The sequence below is a fragment of the Saccharomyces paradoxus genome, chromosome XV, assembly GCF_002079055.1.
Source record: "Saccharomyces paradoxus chromosome XV, complete sequence".
Lineage (NCBI taxonomy): Eukaryota > Fungi > Ascomycota > Saccharomycetes > Saccharomycetales > Saccharomycetaceae > Saccharomyces > Saccharomyces paradoxus.
The window spans coordinates 155,922-175,104 of NC_047501.1; the positions used below are offsets into that span (position 1 = coordinate 155,922).

General features: G+C 37.4%; 6 protein-coding genes across 6 annotated transcripts; 4 read left to right on the forward strand and 2 right to left on the reverse strand.

The window, feature by feature from the left end:
- Positions 1–646: 646 nt before the first annotated feature.
- On the forward strand, positions 647–9,889 carry IRA2 (Ras GTPase activating protein IRA2; the record flags this gene model as incomplete). The annotated part of the gene is made up of 1 exon (XM_033913185.1): positions 647–9,889. One exon carries the CDS (start codon positions 647–649, stop codon positions 9,887–9,889), a length of 9,243 nt encoding a protein of 3,080 aa, XP_033769076.1.
- A 249-nt stretch (positions 9,890–10,138) lies between these two features.
- On the reverse strand, positions 10,139–11,005 carry REX4 (putative 3'-5' exonuclease; the record flags this gene model as incomplete). The annotated part of the gene is made up of 1 exon (XM_033913186.1): positions 10,139–11,005. The coding sequence occupies one exon, from the start codon at positions 11,003–11,005 to the stop codon at positions 10,139–10,141; it is 867 nt and encodes a 288-aa protein (XP_033769077.1).
- Positions 11,006–11,271: 266 nt separating this feature from the next.
- Positions 11,272–14,802, forward strand: AVO1 (Avo1p; the record flags this gene model as incomplete). The annotated part of the gene is made up of 1 exon (XM_033913187.1): positions 11,272–14,802. The coding sequence occupies one exon, from the start codon at positions 11,272–11,274 to the stop codon at positions 14,800–14,802; it is 3,531 nt and encodes a 1,176-aa protein (XP_033769078.1).
- Positions 14,803–15,033: 231 nt separating this feature from the next.
- On the forward strand, positions 15,034–15,240 carry ATP19 (F1F0 ATP synthase subunit k; the record flags this gene model as incomplete). The annotated part of the gene is made up of 1 exon (XM_033913188.1): positions 15,034–15,240. The coding sequence occupies one exon, from the start codon at positions 15,034–15,036 to the stop codon at positions 15,238–15,240; it is 207 nt and encodes a 68-aa protein (XP_033769079.1).
- Positions 15,241–15,444: 204 nt separating this feature from the next.
- On the reverse strand, positions 15,445–16,320 carry BRX1 (ribosome biogenesis protein BRX1; the record flags this gene model as incomplete). The annotated part of the gene is made up of 1 exon (XM_033913189.1): positions 15,445–16,320. One exon carries the CDS (start codon positions 16,318–16,320, stop codon positions 15,445–15,447), a length of 876 nt encoding a protein of 291 aa, XP_033769080.1.
- A 301-nt stretch (positions 16,321–16,621) lies between these two features.
- On the forward strand, positions 16,622–19,012 carry MDM20 (Mdm20p; the record flags this gene model as incomplete). The annotated part of the gene is made up of 1 exon (XM_033913190.1): positions 16,622–19,012. One exon carries the CDS (start codon positions 16,622–16,624, stop codon positions 19,010–19,012), a length of 2,391 nt encoding a protein of 796 aa, XP_033769081.1.
- Positions 19,013–19,183: the final 171 nt, after the last annotated feature.

Sequence of the window (19,183 nt, forward strand, 5' to 3'; positions counted from 1 at the left end):
CCTTCCGAGATAAGAATCTGCCACTAGTACCTCCGACCAATTTCTTAGACTTGGCACGAAGTTCAGATAGCCTTTCTTGCACGGCACCAGCATTCACCCCCAAGTGTTGGCTACTGCCCGTCTTTCGCCTTTTAGTGTGATTTCAACCCAAAATAGCCCCTCAAAGTGGGTCACCCGATCGGTGAAACGATCCGCGGCGTAGAAAGGTCAGTAGAGCTCTCGTTTCTTCTAGAACGCTCCCTTTGCGAAACGAAAATTTCTACCACAATAAAGCTCGCACGCCCTTTTGAAAACCCCAAGCTTTGTTGTATCTTCTTGTAAAAAGTTTTACCCAACCATTATCTATTCTACATATAATTGCAGATCCAAGCATTATCCTATTGCCCTACACTTCCCTCCGCTATCTTCATTGTCTAGAGCTCCTGGGAAACAAAAGACCGAAAAAGCGAAAACAAAATCAGAAGAAGGCTTATATACTTTTTCACCAATTATTCAAGCATCTAACCAAATTTCAGCACACTGACCTTCAGCATTGTCTTCTGTTATTTGTTTTGCTTTTTTCCTTCAGTGTTACTTTTCTTCCCCACGTTACACGATTTTTTGATATCAACTCAACTCTATACATTATCTTTCTTCAGGGAGAACCATGTCCCAGCCCACTAAGAATAAGAAGAAAGAACATGGGACAGATGCTAAGTCGTCGCGCATGACTCGGACGTTGGTCAACCATATTCTTTTCGAAAGGATCCTCCCGATCCTTCCGGTGGAGTCCAACCTAAGTACATATTCAGAAGTGGAGGAATATTCCTCATTCATTTCATGCAGATCTGTGCTCATCAACGTTACCGTTTCCCGAGATGCAAACGCTATGGTGGAAGGCACTTTGGAGTTGATAGAATCACTTCTTCAAGGGCACGAAATTATTTCAGATAAGGGCAACAGTGAAGTTATAGAATCAATATTGATCACATTAAGGCTACTGAGTGATGCACTAGAGTATAACTGGCAAAACCAAGAAAGCCTTCATTACAATGACATTTCGGCTCACGTAGAACATGAGCAAGAACAGAAGTACAGGCCAAAACTCAACAGTATTCTGCCTGACTACTCATCAACACATTCCAATGGCAACAAACATTTTTTCCACCAGACTAAGCCTCAGGCGCTGATACCGGAATTGGCGTCGAAATTACTTGAGAGCTGCTCGAAGTTGAAATTTAATACAAGGACTTTGCAAATTTTACAAAATATGATCAGTCATGTCCACGGGAATATTTTAACAACGTTGAATTCCTCCATTCTTCCCCGCCACAAATCCTATCTGAACAGGCACAACTATCCTTATTATTGTAAAATGGTTGACTCTACTCTGGGCCACATTCTCCGATTTGTAGCAGCTTCCAATCCGTCTGAATATTTTGAATTCATTAGAAAGAGTGTACAGGTGCCCGTAATGCAGACACACACGCATTCACATTCACATTCGCACTCATTACCATCTTCCGTTTATAATAGCATAGTGCCCCAATTTGATCTTTTCAGCTTCATTTATTTAAGCAGGCATAATTTTAAGAAGTACTTGGAGCTCATCAAAAACTTATCTGTGGCACTAAGGAAAACGATTTATCATTGCCTACTTTTGCATTACAGTGCTAAAGCAATAATGTTCTGGATAATGGCTAGGCCTTCGGAATATTATGAGCTCTTCAACCTATTAAGAGATAATAATAATGAATACTCGAAATCCGTAAATACGTTAAACCATACCCTTTTCGAGGACATCCATTCCACTTTTAATGTAAACAGTATGATAACCACCAGTCAAAATGCTCATCAAGGCTCATCTTCTCCTTCATCATCTTCACCATCGTCACCACCTAGCTCATCATCATCGGATAACAACAACCAAAACATAATAGCAAAATCTTTGAGCCGTCAACTTTCTCACCACCAATCCTATATTCAACAGCAACCTGAAAGGAAACTACATTCTTCCTGGACTACAAACTCTCAATCGTCTACCTCATTGTCGTCTTCAACCTCTACTTCCACAACAACAGATTTCTCTAATCATAGTCAATCAGGAGAATATGACCCGTCTTTACCAGATACTCCAACAATGTCCAACATCACTATTAGTGCATCTTCCTTATTATCTCAAACTCCAACACCAACAACACAATTGCAGCAGCGATTGAATTCAGCAGCAGCAGCAGCAGCTGCTGCTGCTGCTGCTGCTTCACCATCTAATTCCACCCCAACTGGATACACAGAACAACAAAGTCGGGCTTCATACGATGCACACAAAACTGACCAGACTGGTAAGAATTACGATGAACAATTTCTATCTGTCGCTCGTTTAGATAATGTTTTAGAGCTTTACACACATTTTGATGATACTGAGGTACTACCACACACATCTGTTTTAAAATTTCTGACCACTTTAACAATGTTCGATATTGATCTCTTTAATGAATTGAACGCAACATCATTCAAATATATTCCTGATTGTACAATGCACCGGCCAAAGGAAAGAACAAGTTCATTCAATAACGCTACACACGAAGCGGGTTCCGAAAAAACTTCAGGTATAAAACATATTACACAAGGCTTGAAGAAATTAACCTCTTTACCTACGTCAACCAAAAAAACTGTAAAATTCATAAAAATGTTATTAAGAAATTTAAATGGAACTCAAGCCGTATCAGATGTTGCCCTCTTGGATACAATGAGGGCTTTACTATCATTCTTTACAATGACTTCTGCGGTCTTCCTCGTGGATAGAAACTTACCCTCGGCACTCTTTGCCAAGAGACTCATCCCCATAATGGGGACGAATTTAAGCGTTGGTCAAGACTGGAATTCAAAAATAAATAACAACCTAATGGTTTGCTTGAAAAAAAATTCCACCACATTTGTTCAACTACAATTAATATTCTTTTCTTCAGCTATTCAATTCGATCATGAATTATTGCTGGCACGTCTGAGCATCGATACGATGGCCAACAATTTAAACATGCAAAAGCTTTGCCTTTATACTGAGGGATTCAGGATATTCTTCGACATTCCAAGTAAGAAGGAACTGCGGAAGGCAATTGCAGTTAAAATTTCTAAATTTTTTAAAACATTATTCTCCATTATAGCAGATATTCTTTTACAAGAATATCCGTACTTTGATGAGCAAATAACCGACATAGTCGCTTCCATTCTCGATGGTACAATTATCAATGAATATGGTACTAAGAAACATTTTAAGGGGAGCTCACCCTCTTTATGTTCGACAACCAGATCAAGGTCTGGATCTACATCTCAAAGTTCAATGACACCAGTTTCCCCCTTAGGATTAGATGCTGAAATATATCCAATGAATACCTTGTCTCTGGTTGGTTCAAGTACATCAAGGAATTCCGACAATGTTAACTCGTTAAATAGTTCACCAAAGAACTTGTCTTCTGATCCGTACCTGTCACATCTTGTGGCCCCAAGAGCACGTCATGCGTTGGGCGGTCCATCTAGTATCATAAGGAATAAAATACCGACTACATTGACTTCACCTCCAGGTACAGAAAAATCTTCACCAGTGCAGCGTCCACAAACTGAAAGCATCAGCGCTATACCGATGGCGATAACAAATTCTACTCCATTATCATCGGCAGCCCTTGGAATTCGGTCGCCTTTGCAGCAAATAAGAACGAGACGTTACTCCGATGAAAGTTTGGGAAAATTCATGAAATCGACAAATAATTACATTCAAGAACATTTGATACCAAAAGATTTGAATGAGGCAACTCTTCAAGATGCTAGAAGAATAATGATTAATATTTTCAGTATTTTCAAGAGACCCAATAGCTACTTCATCATCCCACACAACCTAAATTCTAATTTACAATGGGTTTCGCAAGATTTTAGAAATATAATGAAACCAATTTTTGTTGCCATCGTAAGTTCAGATGTTGATTTACAGAATACTGCTCAATCATTTATGGATACCTTGCTATCGAATGTAATTACATATAGCGGATCAGATGAGAATATCAGCATTGAAGGTTATCACCTTCTTTGCAGTTATACTGTAACATTATTTGCCATGGGCCTTTTCGATCTGAAGATTAATAATGAAAAGCGTCAAATTCTCTTAGATATAAGCGTCAAATTTATGAAGGTTAGATCTCATTTAGCTGGGATTGCTGAGGCTTCTCACCATATGGAATACATAAGTGATTCTGAAAAGCTCACCTTTCCGCTGATAATGGGAACTGTTGGTAGGGCCCTATTTGTTTCATTATATTCTAGTCAGCCAAAAATTGAAAAGACTTTAAAGATTGCTTACACGGAATACCTTTCAGCTATCAATTTTCATGAGAGGAACATTGATGACGCCGATAAAACCTGGGTTCATAATATTGAGTTTGTAGAAGCAATGTGTCATGACAACTACACAACCTCTGGCTCAATTGCTTTCCAAAGGAGAACAAGGAATAATATTTTACGATTTGCCACCATTCCTAACGCCATTTTGCTTGATTCTATGAGAATGATTTACAAAAAGTGGCATACTTATACACATAGTAAAAATTTAGAAAAACAAGAACTGAACGATTTTAGAAACTTCGCAGGTATTTTAGCCTCTTTGTCGGGTATTCTATTCATTAATAAAAAGATACTACAAGACATATATCCTTATCTACTCGATACTGTGTCAGAATTGAAAAAGAATATAGACTCTTTTATCTCGAAACAATGCCAGTGGCTAAACTATCCAGATTTATTAACAAGAGAAAATTCAAGGGATATTCTAAGTATAGAGCTACATCCTTTGTCATTTAACTTACTTTTCAACAACTTGAGGCTTAAGTTAAAAGAATTGGCTTGTTCGGACTTATCAATACCAGAGAATGAAAGTTCCTATGTTTTATTAGAGCAAATAATCAAAATGCTGCGAACAATCCTAAATCGTGATGATGATAATTTTGTAATGATGCTTTTTTCCACGGAAATTGTAGACCTTATTGATTTACTGACAGAAGAAATCAAAAAAATTCCGGTTTATTGTCCGAAATATCTCAAGGCAATTATTCAAATGACGAAAATGTTTAGTGCTTTACAGCACTCAGAGGTTAATTTAGGTGTCAAGAATCATTTTCATGTCAAAAATAAATGGTTGAGACAAGTGACTGATTGGTTTCAAGTGAGTATTGCAAGGGAGTATGATTTTGAAAACTTGTCGAAACCGCTCAAGGAAATGGATTTGGTAAAAAGAGACATGGATATTCTGTACATAGATACGGCGATTGAAGCTTCTACTGCTATTGCGTACTTGACGAGGCATACTTTTCTAGAAATTCCACCAGCCGCCTCGGATCCCGAATTATCTCGCTCCAGGTCAGTGATCTTTGGGTATTACTTCAATATCCTAATGAAAGGTCTTGAAAAAAGTAGTGATCGTGACAATTACCCAGTATTTTTGAGACACAAAATGAGTGTCCTCAATGACAATGTCATACTTTCATTGACAAATCTTTCGAACACCAATGTTGATGCGAGTTTGCAATTTACCTTACCGATGGGGTACTCCGGGAATCGAAACATTAGGAACGCATTTCTGGAAGTGTTCATTAATATCGTCACAAACTATCGAACCTACACGGCTAAGACTGATCTCGGAAAATTGGAGGCAGCCGACAAATTTTTACAATATACGATTGAACATCCCCAGCTATCAACCTTTGGAGCAGCAGTTTGTCCTGCTAGTGATATTGATGCTTATGCTGCTGGTTTAATAAATGCATTTGAAACGAGGAATGCCACCCACATTGTAGTGTCACAGTTGATCAAAAATGAAATTGAAAAATCTTCTAGGCCTACCGATATTCTTAGAAGGAATAGCTGTGCTACGAGATCCTTATCTATGCTAGCTAGGTCCAAAGGTAATGAATATTTGATCCGGACTTTGCAACCATTGCTAAAAAAAATTATCGAGAACAAGGATTTTTTTGAAATTGAGAAATTAAAACCGGAAGATTCAGATGCTGAACGTCAAGTAGAACTTTTCGTGAAGTATATGAATGAACTGTTGGACTCCATATCCAATTCTGTCTCTTATTTCCCACCTCCTTTATTTTATATTTGCCAAAACATATATAAAGTTGCGTGTGAAAAATTTCCGGACCATGCAATTATCGCCGCTGGATCTTTCGTATTTTTACGGTTTTTTTGTCCTGCTTTAGTCAGCCCTGATTCTGAAAATATCATAGACATTTCTCATTTAAGTGAAAAGCGTACATTCATTAGCTTGGCTAAAGTTATTCAGAACATTGCCAATGGCTCAGAAAATTTCTCCAGATGGCCAGCTTTATGCTCTCAAAAGGGGTTTCTAAAGGAATGCAGCAATAGAATTTTTAAGTTCTTAGCTGAACTTTGTAGGACAGATCGGACGATAGACATCCAAGTGAGAACGGACCCAACACCAATAGCATTTGATTTTCAATTTCTTCATTCCTTTGTTTACCTTTATGGCCTTGAGATGAGAAGGAATGTGTTAAATGAAGCAAAACATGACGACGGTGACATTGACAGTGACGATTTCTATAAGACAACATTTTTACTTATTGACGATGTCCTTGGCCAATTAGGCCAACCCAAAATGGAATTTTCCAACGAAATTCCAATATACATCAGGGAGCATATGGATGACTATCCTGAACTATATGAGTTTATGAACAGGCACGCATTCAGAAACATTGAGACTTCAACAGCGTACAATCCAAACGTCCACGAGTCTACGTCAAGCGAAGGTATCCCAATCATTACGCTAACAATGTCAAATTTCTCAGACAAACACGTAGATATCGATACAGTCGCCTACAAGTTCTTACAGATTTATGCTCGAATCTGGACGACCAAACATTGCTTGATTATCGATTGTACTGAATTTGATGAAGGAGGACTTGATATGAGAAAATTCATTTCTTTGGTTATGGGACTATTACCAGAAGTCGCACCAAAAAATTGTATGGGCTGTTACTACTTTAATGTGAACGAGAGGTTTATGGATAATTACGGAAAATGTTTGGACAAAGACAACGTATATGTTTCTTCGAAAATTCCTCATTATTTCATTAATAGTAATTCTGATGAAGAACTTATGAAATCTGTGGGTATAACAGGGCAAGGATTAAAAGTTCTGCAAGATATTCGTGTTTCTTTACATGATATCACGCTTTATGATGAAAGAAGAAATAGGTTTACGCCGGTATCACTGAAAATAGGTGATATTTATTTTCAAGTTTTGCATGAAACTCCTAGGCAATACAAAATAAGGGACATGGGCACTTTGTTCGACGTCAAATTTAATGATGTTTACGAAATTAGCCGGATATTTGAAGTACATGTTTCTTCAATAACTGGGGTAGCCGCTGAATTTACAGTGACTTTTCAAGACGGGAAGAGGTTGATTTTTAGTAGTCCCAAATATCTCGAAATTGTGAAGATGTTCTATTATGCGCAGATCCGATTAGAAAGTGAGTACGAAATGGATAATAATTCAAGCACATCCTCAAATTCGAGTAACAAGGACAAACAGCAGAAAGAAAGAACGAAATTACTGTGTCATTTACTATTAGTATCTCTTATTGGTTTGTTTGATGAGAATAAAAAAATGAAAAACAGTTCATATAACCTAATAGCTGCTACTGAGGCATCATTTGGTTTGAACTTTGGCTCTCATTTTCATCGCTCTCCCGAGGTGTACGTTCCCGAAGATACTACAACATTTTTAGGTGTCATAGCAAAGTCTCTTGCAGAATCTAATCCAGAACTCACAGCCTATATGTTTATCTACATTTTGGATGCATTAAAGAACAACGTGATCCCCCACGTTTACATCCCTCATACAATTTGTGGTCTGTCTTATTGGATCCCTAACCTATATCAATATGTATATCTGGCTGACGATGAAGAAGGTCCCGAAAACATATCCCACATTTTCCGTGTCCTCATCAGACTTTCTGTGAGAGAGACTGACTTTAAGGCAGTATACATGCAATATATTTGGTTACTGCTTTTAGACGATGGCCGCTTATCTGATATTATCGTCGATGAAGTTATTAATCATGCGTTAGAGAGAGACTCCGAAAACCGCGATTGGAAGAAAACAATATCATTACTTACTGTGCTACCAACTACTGAGGTCGCCAATAATATTATTCAAAAAATATTGGCAAAAATCAGATCATTTTTACCATCCCTGAAATTAGAAGCCATGACCCAGAGTTGGTCTGAGTTAACAATACTGGTTAGGATAAGCATCCATGTTTTTTTTGAAACTTCTTTACTGGTACAAATGTACTTACCGGAGATCTTGTTTATCGTATCCTTGTTAATTGATGTCGGTCCAAGAGAACTCAGGTCATCACTGCACCAACTACTAATGAATGTATGCCATTCCTTGGCCATTAACTCAGCGTTGCCACAAAATCACAGAAAGAATCTAGATGAAATAAGTGATATATTTGCACATCAGAAAGTGAAGTTTATGTTTGGGTTCAGCGAAGACAAAGGACGGATTTTACAGATTTTCAGCGCATCCTCATTTGCAAGCAAGTTTAATATTCTGGATTTTTTCATCAATAATATATTATTGCTCATGGAATATTCTTCAACCTACGAAGCAAACGTGTGGAAGACAAGATACAAGAAATATGTTTTGGAATCTGTGTTTACCAGTAATTCTTTCCTTTCGGCACGTTCGATCATGATTGTCGGTATAATGGGTAAATCTTACATAACTGAGGGATTATGCAAAGCAATGTTGATCGAAACCATGAAAGTTGTTGCTGAACCAAGAATTACTGACGAGCATCTTTTCTTAGCCATATCTCATATCTTTACTTATTCCAAAATTGTTGAAGGTTTGGATCCCAACCTTGACTTAATGAAGCACTTATTTTGGCTTTCAACACTTTTCGTTGAATCACGTCACCCGATAATTTTTGAAGGTGCTCTTCTGTTTCTGTCAAACTGTATAAGGCGGCTTTACATGTCCCAGTTTGAAAACGAAAGCGAAGTATCATTGATAACTACTTTACTGAAGGAAAGGAAATTTGCCGATACCTTTCTAAGGAAAATGGAGCATCTTAGTGATATCGTTTGGAATGAAGATAATTTTACACATATTCTAGTTTCCATTATCAATAAAGGGCTGTCCAACCCTTTCATCAAAAGTACTGCGTTTGATTTCTTAAAGATGATGTTTAGAAACTCCTATTTTGAACATCAAATTGATCCGAAATCTGATCATTATTTGTGTTACATGTTCCTATTGTATTTTGTTTTAAGCTCTAGTCAATTTGAAGAACTTCTGGGTGATATTGATTTTGAAGGAGAAATGGTAAACATTGAAAACAAGAACATCATTCCAAAGATTTTATTAGAGTGGTTGAGTTCGGACAACGAAAATGCAAACATTACGCTCTATCAAGGTGCGATACTATTCAAAGGTTCAGTAACGGATGAACCAAGTAGGTTTAGGTTTGCATTGATCATTAGACATCTATTGATGGTGAAACCCATTTGTGCATTGCGTTTTTACAGCGTTATTCGTAACGAAATAAGAAAAATCTCAGCATTTGAACAAACTTCGGACTGTGTTCCTCTAGCCTTCGATATCTTAAATTTATTGGTAACGCATTCAGAGTCTAACTCCTTAGAAAAACTGCACGAAAAATCCATTGAACGTTTGACTAAAAGGGGTTTGTTAATTGTGACTTCTGCTAGTGTATTTGCAAAGAATTCTGACATGATGATACCATTAGATGTTGAACCTGAAGATATCTATGAACGTAAAAGAATAATGACAATGATTTTATCAAGGATGTCATGCTCTGTTTAGGTTGTACATAAAGCTAATGAAGAAAACATCAATATCTATCTGCATACACGAATGTATATGTTTCATGTTGGTTTTTTTTCTTGTTCGTTGATTTTTCGCAATTTATTACGTGAATTGTTTTTATACAGCTACAATTTTACATATTCTATCGTGTAATGAATGGCTCAGTCAATTTAAGCGCCATATAGACTAATATACATACCAATGCATTTAATTTGCAAGATCGAAAGGGACCATTCACTGGCCATCTTAGTTGAACGTGTTTCTGTGAATCTTTTCGAATTCAGCTTTTTCCTTCTTATATAATAGCATGGTGGCACGAGCATCTTCGACAGAAGAATGCTCACCTTCTTGGATGGAAATTTTCAAGACCTCCCTGGTTAGTTTCTTTAAGCTTGGAGTCTTACCCTTGGCATAGGCTTGCCTGAATGGGAGGTGTCTTGAAGTGTCTCTGAGCATTGATTTTGGGTGGGATAACATCAATGCTTCGAGATCATGCTTTAGAGCGTGTCCTACAAGAATTCTGCTTTCCAAAATATCCGCAGTCCTCTTTTGTGCGTCTTTGAAAGTTATAGCATTTTTCATATGCTCTGGTTTAATACCACTAACCCAAGTTCTCCATTCTACAACCTTCTCTCTTGGTTTAACAAATTCATCGAGGATGACATGTCCAAAATAATTTACGATTGATATTCTAGCTAACGCAGACTCTTCACCCTCGGGACCAACGCCTACAAATTCACAATCCATGGCAATGTACTTCCCAATTTCTTTGCTCTTATTATTGCCAGCACGAGTATCATCTGACACACCTACTTGTACTGGCTCTTTAATAGTTGTAACAACATTTCCTTTTGTTGGGTTGAATTCGAACAATTTTCCTTCGAGTTTGTCCTTCTCGTGCTTACTAATTTCCTTGTTCATGTTATATACCATGTCCATAATTTTACTACCGTTCTTGCGTTTCCGGGAAGAATATTGAGTGGCACTACTGGCTTTTGTTTTGCTAACTTTCTTATCATTTTTGATCTTCCTACTTGATTGCTTGGTCTTTCTGATGGAAGTAGGGCTGCTTTCAGAGGCTAATAGTGCCTGCCAGTTTGATGAGAGGGCCATTGAAATTGTAAACTATCTACTTAAATCAATCTGTACCCGTCTACCGAATCCTTAAAAGCAGGCTTCGAATGGACCGTAGTTGCGATGAGGTTAGCTAAACTTCTGAAATTTTTTCGTTTTTTTAGCCGACTCTGTATATTAGCCCGCGTCGAATAAAATAATACAATGTGATAAGTAATTCTACCCTATAATACAGATTACGTGAGCACGAAAACAAAATAAAGAAGTCGTATTCGGAAACCCCAGCATAATACAATAAGACGATAATGGATACGGTGACGGTATTGAATGAACTGCGGGCTCAGTTTCTGCGGGTGTGTCCGGAGAAAGACCAAATGAAAAGAATAATAAAACCGTACATACCTGTAGACGGACTCAGTACGGAGCAATGCTTAGATTCTTCTATCCGTGAGTTATACACGAACTCAGATGGCGTAAGCTTCTTACCTGAACTAGAATCTCCACCGGTATCGAAGGATTTTATGGAAAACTACGCTTCACTAGGGAAAATGAGGATAATGAGGGAGAATGAAGGCCAAAAAGGGAAGACTAACCAGAATTTAATACGAGCAGAGAAGGCAGAAAAGGACGAGGAAGAAACACGAAAACAGCAAGATAAAAGTGCAAAAAATACTCTCATAGTCGAAGAGAATGGAACACTTCGATATAATCCACTGAATTCATCTGCCTCAAACTCTCTTTTAAATGGCGACGACCATTCCAGTGAAAAACATCGCAGGCCCTCCTCCAAGGAAGATTCATATTTGAATAGTTCGATGGAAATGCAGAAAAAATCCAGCAAGAGATCATCGCTTCCTTTTGTGAGAATATTTAAAAGTCGAAGAGACCACTCAAATAATTCCGGAAATAAGAATGTTACTAACACAACTAACACAAGATCAAAGTCATCTAGTTTACATCCATCTGCTGCGCGCCATAGTAAGAAAGGCAGTAAATTCGATATGAATTTTGATTTTGATGAAAACTTAGAAGAAGAAGATGACGACGATGACGACGACGAAGAAGGTGATGATATACACTCACAATTTTTTCAATTAGATGATGGTTTTGATGCTAAAAGTTCCGGAGCCAGTTCAATCCATAAAGGCGCCAATGGCTTGTCCAATAATAAAAACAACACTTATACAAATAACAGAAATAGCACCAGCATTCTTGATGACCGAGAGAGTTCAAATGGCAATATAGGAAGTGCTTCAAGAATAAAACCTCATTTTCCTACAAGCCAAAAAGGGAAAATTTTTCTAACTGAGAACAAGAATGATGGACAAAGATCTGATTCTCTGAATGTCAATAAGGGTATAAATGGAGACGGAAGCAGCACTAGCGGTAATGGATCTATAGGTAGGGACGGTATGACGGAAACGGAAAGCAACAATATTTCCGATATGGAATCTTATATCAACGAAAAAGATTTAGATGATTTGAATTTTGATACTGTGACCTCAAATATAAACAAAACAGTATCAGATTTGGGAGGACACGAATCTACAAATAATGGAACAGCGGATACGAACATAGGTTCAAAGGGCAGCCACAGTAATAGCGATCAATTGAGTGCTCAAAATCATGAACGAATTACCCCTGGCTCATCATATGGGAAGTCTCTTTTAGGGTCTGAATATTCTGAAGAGCGCTATTTGAATAACGAGTCATCAACCATGGAGAGCGGTGAAATGTCTCTTGATTCAGACATGCAAACTAATACTATACCTTCTCATTCCATACCAATGTCCATGCAAAAATATGGTATTTATCATGGTGATGATGACTCTACCTTGAACAATGTCTTTGATAAAGCTGTGCTGACTATGAATTCGTCCCGACATCCTAAAGAAAGGCGCGATACTGTTATATCGGGAAAAGAGCCAACATCCTTCACCAGTTCTAATAAGAAATTTTCTGTTAGCTCGAATTTAACATCAACAAGGTCTCCCCTTTTACGAGGACATGGAAGAACCTCATCAGCGGCCAGTAGTGAACACATGAAAGCCCCAAAGTTTTCTGATAATGTATCGCATAGGGCAAGAAAGAGTACGTTGACCTTAAAGCAAGATCATACTCAACCTAATGTCTCATCAAATTCTCATAAGAGTTCGAAGGAGGGGAACATCCTTATTGAGAAAACCACTGATTATTTAGAGTCGAAACCCAAAGCGTCGCAGTTGTCGAACATGTTTAACAAAAAGAAAAAAAGGACCAATACCAATTCTGTAGATGTGTTAGAGTATTTTTCATTTGTCTGCGGAGATAAAGTACCGAATTATGAATCAATGGGTCTCGAAATATACATTCAGGCTTCCAAAAAATACAAAAGACATTCCTTCACCACAAAGGTCCGAAAGTCGTCCACCATCTTCGAAGTGATTGGATTTGCTTTATTTTTGTACTCCACTGAGAAAAAACCAGATAATTTTGAAGAAGATGGATTATCAGTTGAAGACATTTCTAATCCTAATAATTTTTCTTTGAAGATTGTTGATGAAGACGGTGAGCCGTTTGAGGATAACTTTGGTAAACTGGACAGAAAAAGCACTATTCAATCAATTTCGGACAGTGAAGTTGTGTTATGTAGGGTCGATGATGCCGAGAAGTCTCAAAATGAAATTGAAACACCTTTACCATTTGATATTGGTGGGGGCCTAATGGATGCTTCTACTTTGGATGCCAACAGCAGTCATGATACAACTGATGGCACCATTAACCAACTGAGCTTCTACAAACCTATAATAGGTAATGAAGATGACATCGATAAGGCAAATGGTTCGAAAATTATTGATGTAACAGTATATCTGTATCCTAACGTGAATCCGAAATTTAACTACACCACCATTAGTGTTCTAGTGACGTCACATATCAATGATATTTTGGTGAAATACTGCAAAATGAAGAATATGGATCCTAACGAATATGCATTAAAAGTACTAGGTAAGAACTATATACTGGATTTGAATGATACGGTATTAAGGCTCGATGGTATTAATAAGGTGGAACTTATTTCTAAAAAAGATGCAAGAGAGTTGCATTTGGAAAAAATGAAACCGGATCTAAAGAAGCCCGTTTTGCCAACCATCCAAAGTAATGATTTAACTCCATTAACATTGGAACCTCTGAACTCTTATCTCAAAGCAGATGCTGGAGGAGCTGTGGCTGCCATTCCTGAAAACGCGAAAGTGACATCCAAAGCTAAAAAGATTTCCGCGAAGTATAAGTTGGGTTTGGCAAAGCAGCATTCATCATCGAGTGTCGCTAGTGGAAGCGGTTCGACGGCTGGCGGTCTCGCCAATGGAAATGGGTTTTTCAAGAACAAGAATTCATCGAAATCTTCATTGCATGGGACACTACAGTTTCATAATCTAAATCGTTCACAAAGTACGATGGAGCATACTCCTGACACTCCAAATGGAGTTGGAGATAACTTCCAAGATCTCTTTACTGGAGCATATCATAAATATAAGGTATGGAGAAGGCAACAAATGTCATTTATAAATAAGCATGAAAGAACGCTAGCCATTGACGGCGATTACATATACATTGTACCCCCGGAGGGACGTATACATTGGCACGATAATGTGAAGACTAAATCACTACATATTAGTCAAGTGGTTCTTGTTAAAAAGTCCAAAAGAGTCCCTGAGCATTTCAAAATTTTCGTAAGAAGAGAGGGACAAGACGATATCAAGAGGTACTACTTTGAAGCGGTTTCGGGTCAAGAGTGTACTGAGATTGTGACTCGATTACAAAACTTATTAAGTGCTTATAGAATGAATCATAAATAAGTAAATCCCATCACCATTATGCTGCATCTTACCTGCATTCATTTTCATTTATATCTAAATATGGTATAGAAAATATTTCATTGCGATCTCGACGGTGATTGGCCGGAGTCCGCTTCTCGATGCAAGGGAAGAAAAAGAAGCTTTTAGGAACAAGTCTTGTCATGGAGTACATAGTTCATTAGCACCGGATAAAGCCAGTTGTTCTCCAAGCAATTACTTATAACTACGACAATGGGTGCTGCTTATCATTTCATGGGGAAAGCTATCCCTCCACATCAACTAGCTATTGGGACATTAGGACTGCTAGGTCTATTGGTTGTCCCAAATCCTTTTAAAAGTGCAAAGCCAAAAACTGTCGATATCAAAACTGACAACAAAGATGAAGAAAGGTTCATTGAAAACTACTTAAAGAAACACTCGGAAAAGCAAGATGCATAAATATAGCTTGATTGCTGCGCGTTTGAAGATCTTTTGTACATACAATAAATATTCTTTATATATACAGCTTTCGATATTCAAGATTTAAACATTATATTATTCAACAGGGTGTCTACAACCAAGCAGTTGTAACGTTCACCCTTTTCTTGTTATCTTTTTTAATATACAATACTATGTAAGGCTCTCCGATGGTATTATGCTTAATTATTTAAACAAGGCATCATTTGACAAGGGATCTGCGGCAAGAACATTCTCTCTTCTCTTAATCTTTCTCTCCACAGCAGCTTCTGCTCTAGATTTTGCCTCTGCAGCAGCTTGCTGCTTAATTTGAGCTCTTACGACGTTTGGTGAAACATACTGTTTATTTTCATAGATCTTTGGACCTCCAAATGAACCTTCTAGAATCAAAATGACAGTCATAACGAATCTAGGGCCAATTTCCACCAATGATATGTCTTCTTCGCCATCTTCATATTCGTCTTTGTTCTTAGTACTGTGTGAGATCTCGTATGTCCTCACCCATATCTTATCATCTACGATACTGAAGGACATAACGTGATCGATAAATGGCTTGGATTTTCTAGCATTTGGTGGTACACCAAAGTTATGCACTAGCAACTCCTTAATCAATTGATAGTGTGGCGAAGATTCGAAACGTTGGTCAAAGGACAATACTGGACGAGAACCCTTTAAACAGTTACCTGTAAAATTCAATTCATCCATGGTATGCAAGTTCTGAATGTAAAATTTTATAGTTGGTCCATTTGGTGGCTTGGATAACCATAGATACAAGTCTTGATGTTTTCTGGCCTCGAAGAATAGAACATTATTACAGTTATACAACTCAGCGATTTCGTTTAACTGTTGAAGATCCTTTTTAGTATCCAATTTGGGCTCTTTTCTGGAATGAGGCAATAATCCGCTCAAATCTTGAATTAAATGGCGATGTCTGTAGTTGACACCTCTACTCGAAATCAGAAGAGTTCTTTGCTTGTTCATAAACTGCTTGACATTGCCTTGCTTCTTTTCAGATTTATTATCTTTACTTTTTCCTGCGAGGGCCTTATAGATAGAAGACATTTTTATTTGGATTCTTTCAACAACTAAGGTATGTATAAAGAAAGACGTCCAGCAAACCAACGCTAAGTAACCTTCAACTTATGAATAATTTTAGCAATATCTCTACGTTAAAGGTGTTAGATTTCTTCTCAAACTATCGCGATGAGCATCTAAAATTTTTTCAGTCACCTTTAACGACAATCGCTTTCCACGGGCCGCCGAGGCCTTCAAGAGAATAAATAATACCGTCAAGTTGCAACAGATTTCAGTGGCAAAGCAACGATACGTAAGGAGCTAAGAACAGCCAGCCTCACCTCGAAGCATGTCCGAGAAGATACAGGAGGAGATTTTAGGGCTAATAAGCAAGTCCAATTTCAAACAGTGCTATGCAAGACTGGGACAATTGCAAAAGCAATTTCCCAACGCGTTGTACTTTAAGGTTCTGGAAACTTATGTTAAGTTTAAGCAGTCACCTGGCAAATTTGATTACGATAAGCTGCTAGATGAGCCGTACGGGCTCAAGGGAACAAAGATTACGGGTGACACGCGTACCTTGGAGTTTTTGCACAACTTCTTTGTAGAGCTGGGGAAGTACGACGAAGCATTGCACGTGTATGAAAGGGGGAATTTCAAATTCCCCGGTTACGAATTGTCGTACCATTGGTTTATGAGGGCGTTGAAAGACTCGAATTATAACCAAATGAGCAAAGCATCCCTACAGTTGGCTAAGTACAGTGACGGTGGGAACCTGCCTAAAAGAGCGTATTATTTTTGGAATGCAATCTCAATTTTGGCCGTAACAAGGTTCCAGAAAAGCACTCTTTCAGAGCCTAAGAAAGTCGTGCTCTCCAAGCTGGCACGCCAATCTTTGTTAGACTTGAAGCCCTTCCAAAATGTTCAAGAGATCATCGTTTATTGTTTGGTATTGGATGAACTGTTTCCTCAATCCAGAGAAATCTCGGAAGAGATTGTTGCGATAACCTTTGTCAATTTCGATACTTCAGTAAACTTGTATTTGAAAAACTTTATCTTGAAGCACGCCAAGTTATTAGATTCTCCACAAAAACTTTTTGAAGTTTGTTCAAAACTTATCGAAAAGGGCCTTGATGATTATGAATTGATCATAAACTTGATTGACGCTGCCCAGAGACTTTCCAAACCTCAAGAAGAAGTACAAAACTGGATTGATAAAAATTTGGGCGACTCAAGAAATACTCGATTGGCGCGCTTGCAGCTCGATATAGTGTACACGGATTCTGTTTCTGAATCATCTTTGTCGTACTATTTATCAAAGTACCATAACAAACCTTGCTGTTCAATCGATTTGAATCATTACACCGGCCACATAAACATAGATATGCTTAAAAACGTTATGGCGAAGTACGATCCAGAGGATAAAGATTTGATTCATCATTGTAATATTCTGGAATTAAGACTTATTGAAAGCGACTCAATTAATAACTATAATAAGTTTAAGGGAACTTTGGAAAAAAAATCGGTAACTGATTATTCCTCCTGTTCTACATTCTTATTAGAAATGATCAAGGATAAATGTAAGGAAACAAATCCCGAATTGAAGGATATACTTTTGTGTATAACAATATTGGAAAATTACCAAGCCCAGGATCCTCATAACTTCGACACTATGTGCTGGCTGATTGTCTTATACATGTATTTGGGTTTGGTCCCCGATGCTCATTTCTATTTTTTGAACCTAAAGATCAAAAATGTTCAAACGGATTCTATGGATTACATGATATTCACAAGGTTTTCTACATTATTTCCGAATAAACAGAGCGATTTTTATTCCAAGACTTTCCAAGAACATAATAATTTATACGATATATCCCTGGCTAATTTACCAAGTTATATTCAGGTAGCATTCGAAAGAAGTTCATATAGCAAAATATTAGGCATGTTCGAGATGAGGGATAAACTAATGAAATCTTATACAAGATGGATCAAAACTTTAGAAAACTTACAGTTCTCACGTTTATGCAACGACAAACGCGGCAATCTATTACAAAAATTACACGAAGATTGGAGATCATTAGAAATGACACAAAACATATCCTTTTCCGACAACAGAGATTTTTCCATACTAGATAAAGATTTTGCTCAACTTCTCAATCGCGGTAAAATTCTGGAATATGCTAATTTGAATGAAGAATCGATTTTGCTAGCTTTGATAAGAGAACTCATTATTGAAGCTTTGCCAAGCGGTGAGAAAACGGCGCAAATAAGTGCGCTTTTAGAAAAACTTCCATCAAATAACCTCCAAGAACTGTTGAATAATAATTTGACTGAAGTTGAGTCAACGTCATTTCTAATTTTTTTCGGAATTTACGAAAATGACGGTAAAGAGCTATATGATTTAATTTCTAAGTTGATGGAAATCCCAATAGACGCAAAACAAAACTGGAAGATATCCCATACTTACCTTACTAAAATGGCAACTTTAAAAACACTAGACGGTTTAAAGAGAGTCAAAGATAGGGAAATTCAAAAACTGATCAAAAACTCCCTCAAGGAGTTGAGGGGTTGTTGCGATGATATATTTAAAGAGTATTCTAATGCTTTAGTTCAAGCATATGAAGAATTACAAAAAGGTGAATATAGTAAATTGTTAAAAGAACTTGATTTTAAGGCTGAAAATGTCAAGAACATTAAAAATGCATTACTAAGCATCCAAAAGAATATAAGAAATTTATGAACACCAAATTACATTTCCATTATAAAGCAGTCTTAAATGGACAATTCTTCTTTTAATTTTCTTTTAGGTAGATAGAATAACATGTAACACAAGACTTTTATATCGGTAGCCTTTTGAAGCTCATAATATCTGGAAGAAGTATTATATGATTCTGAAGGGAATAAAATTTCA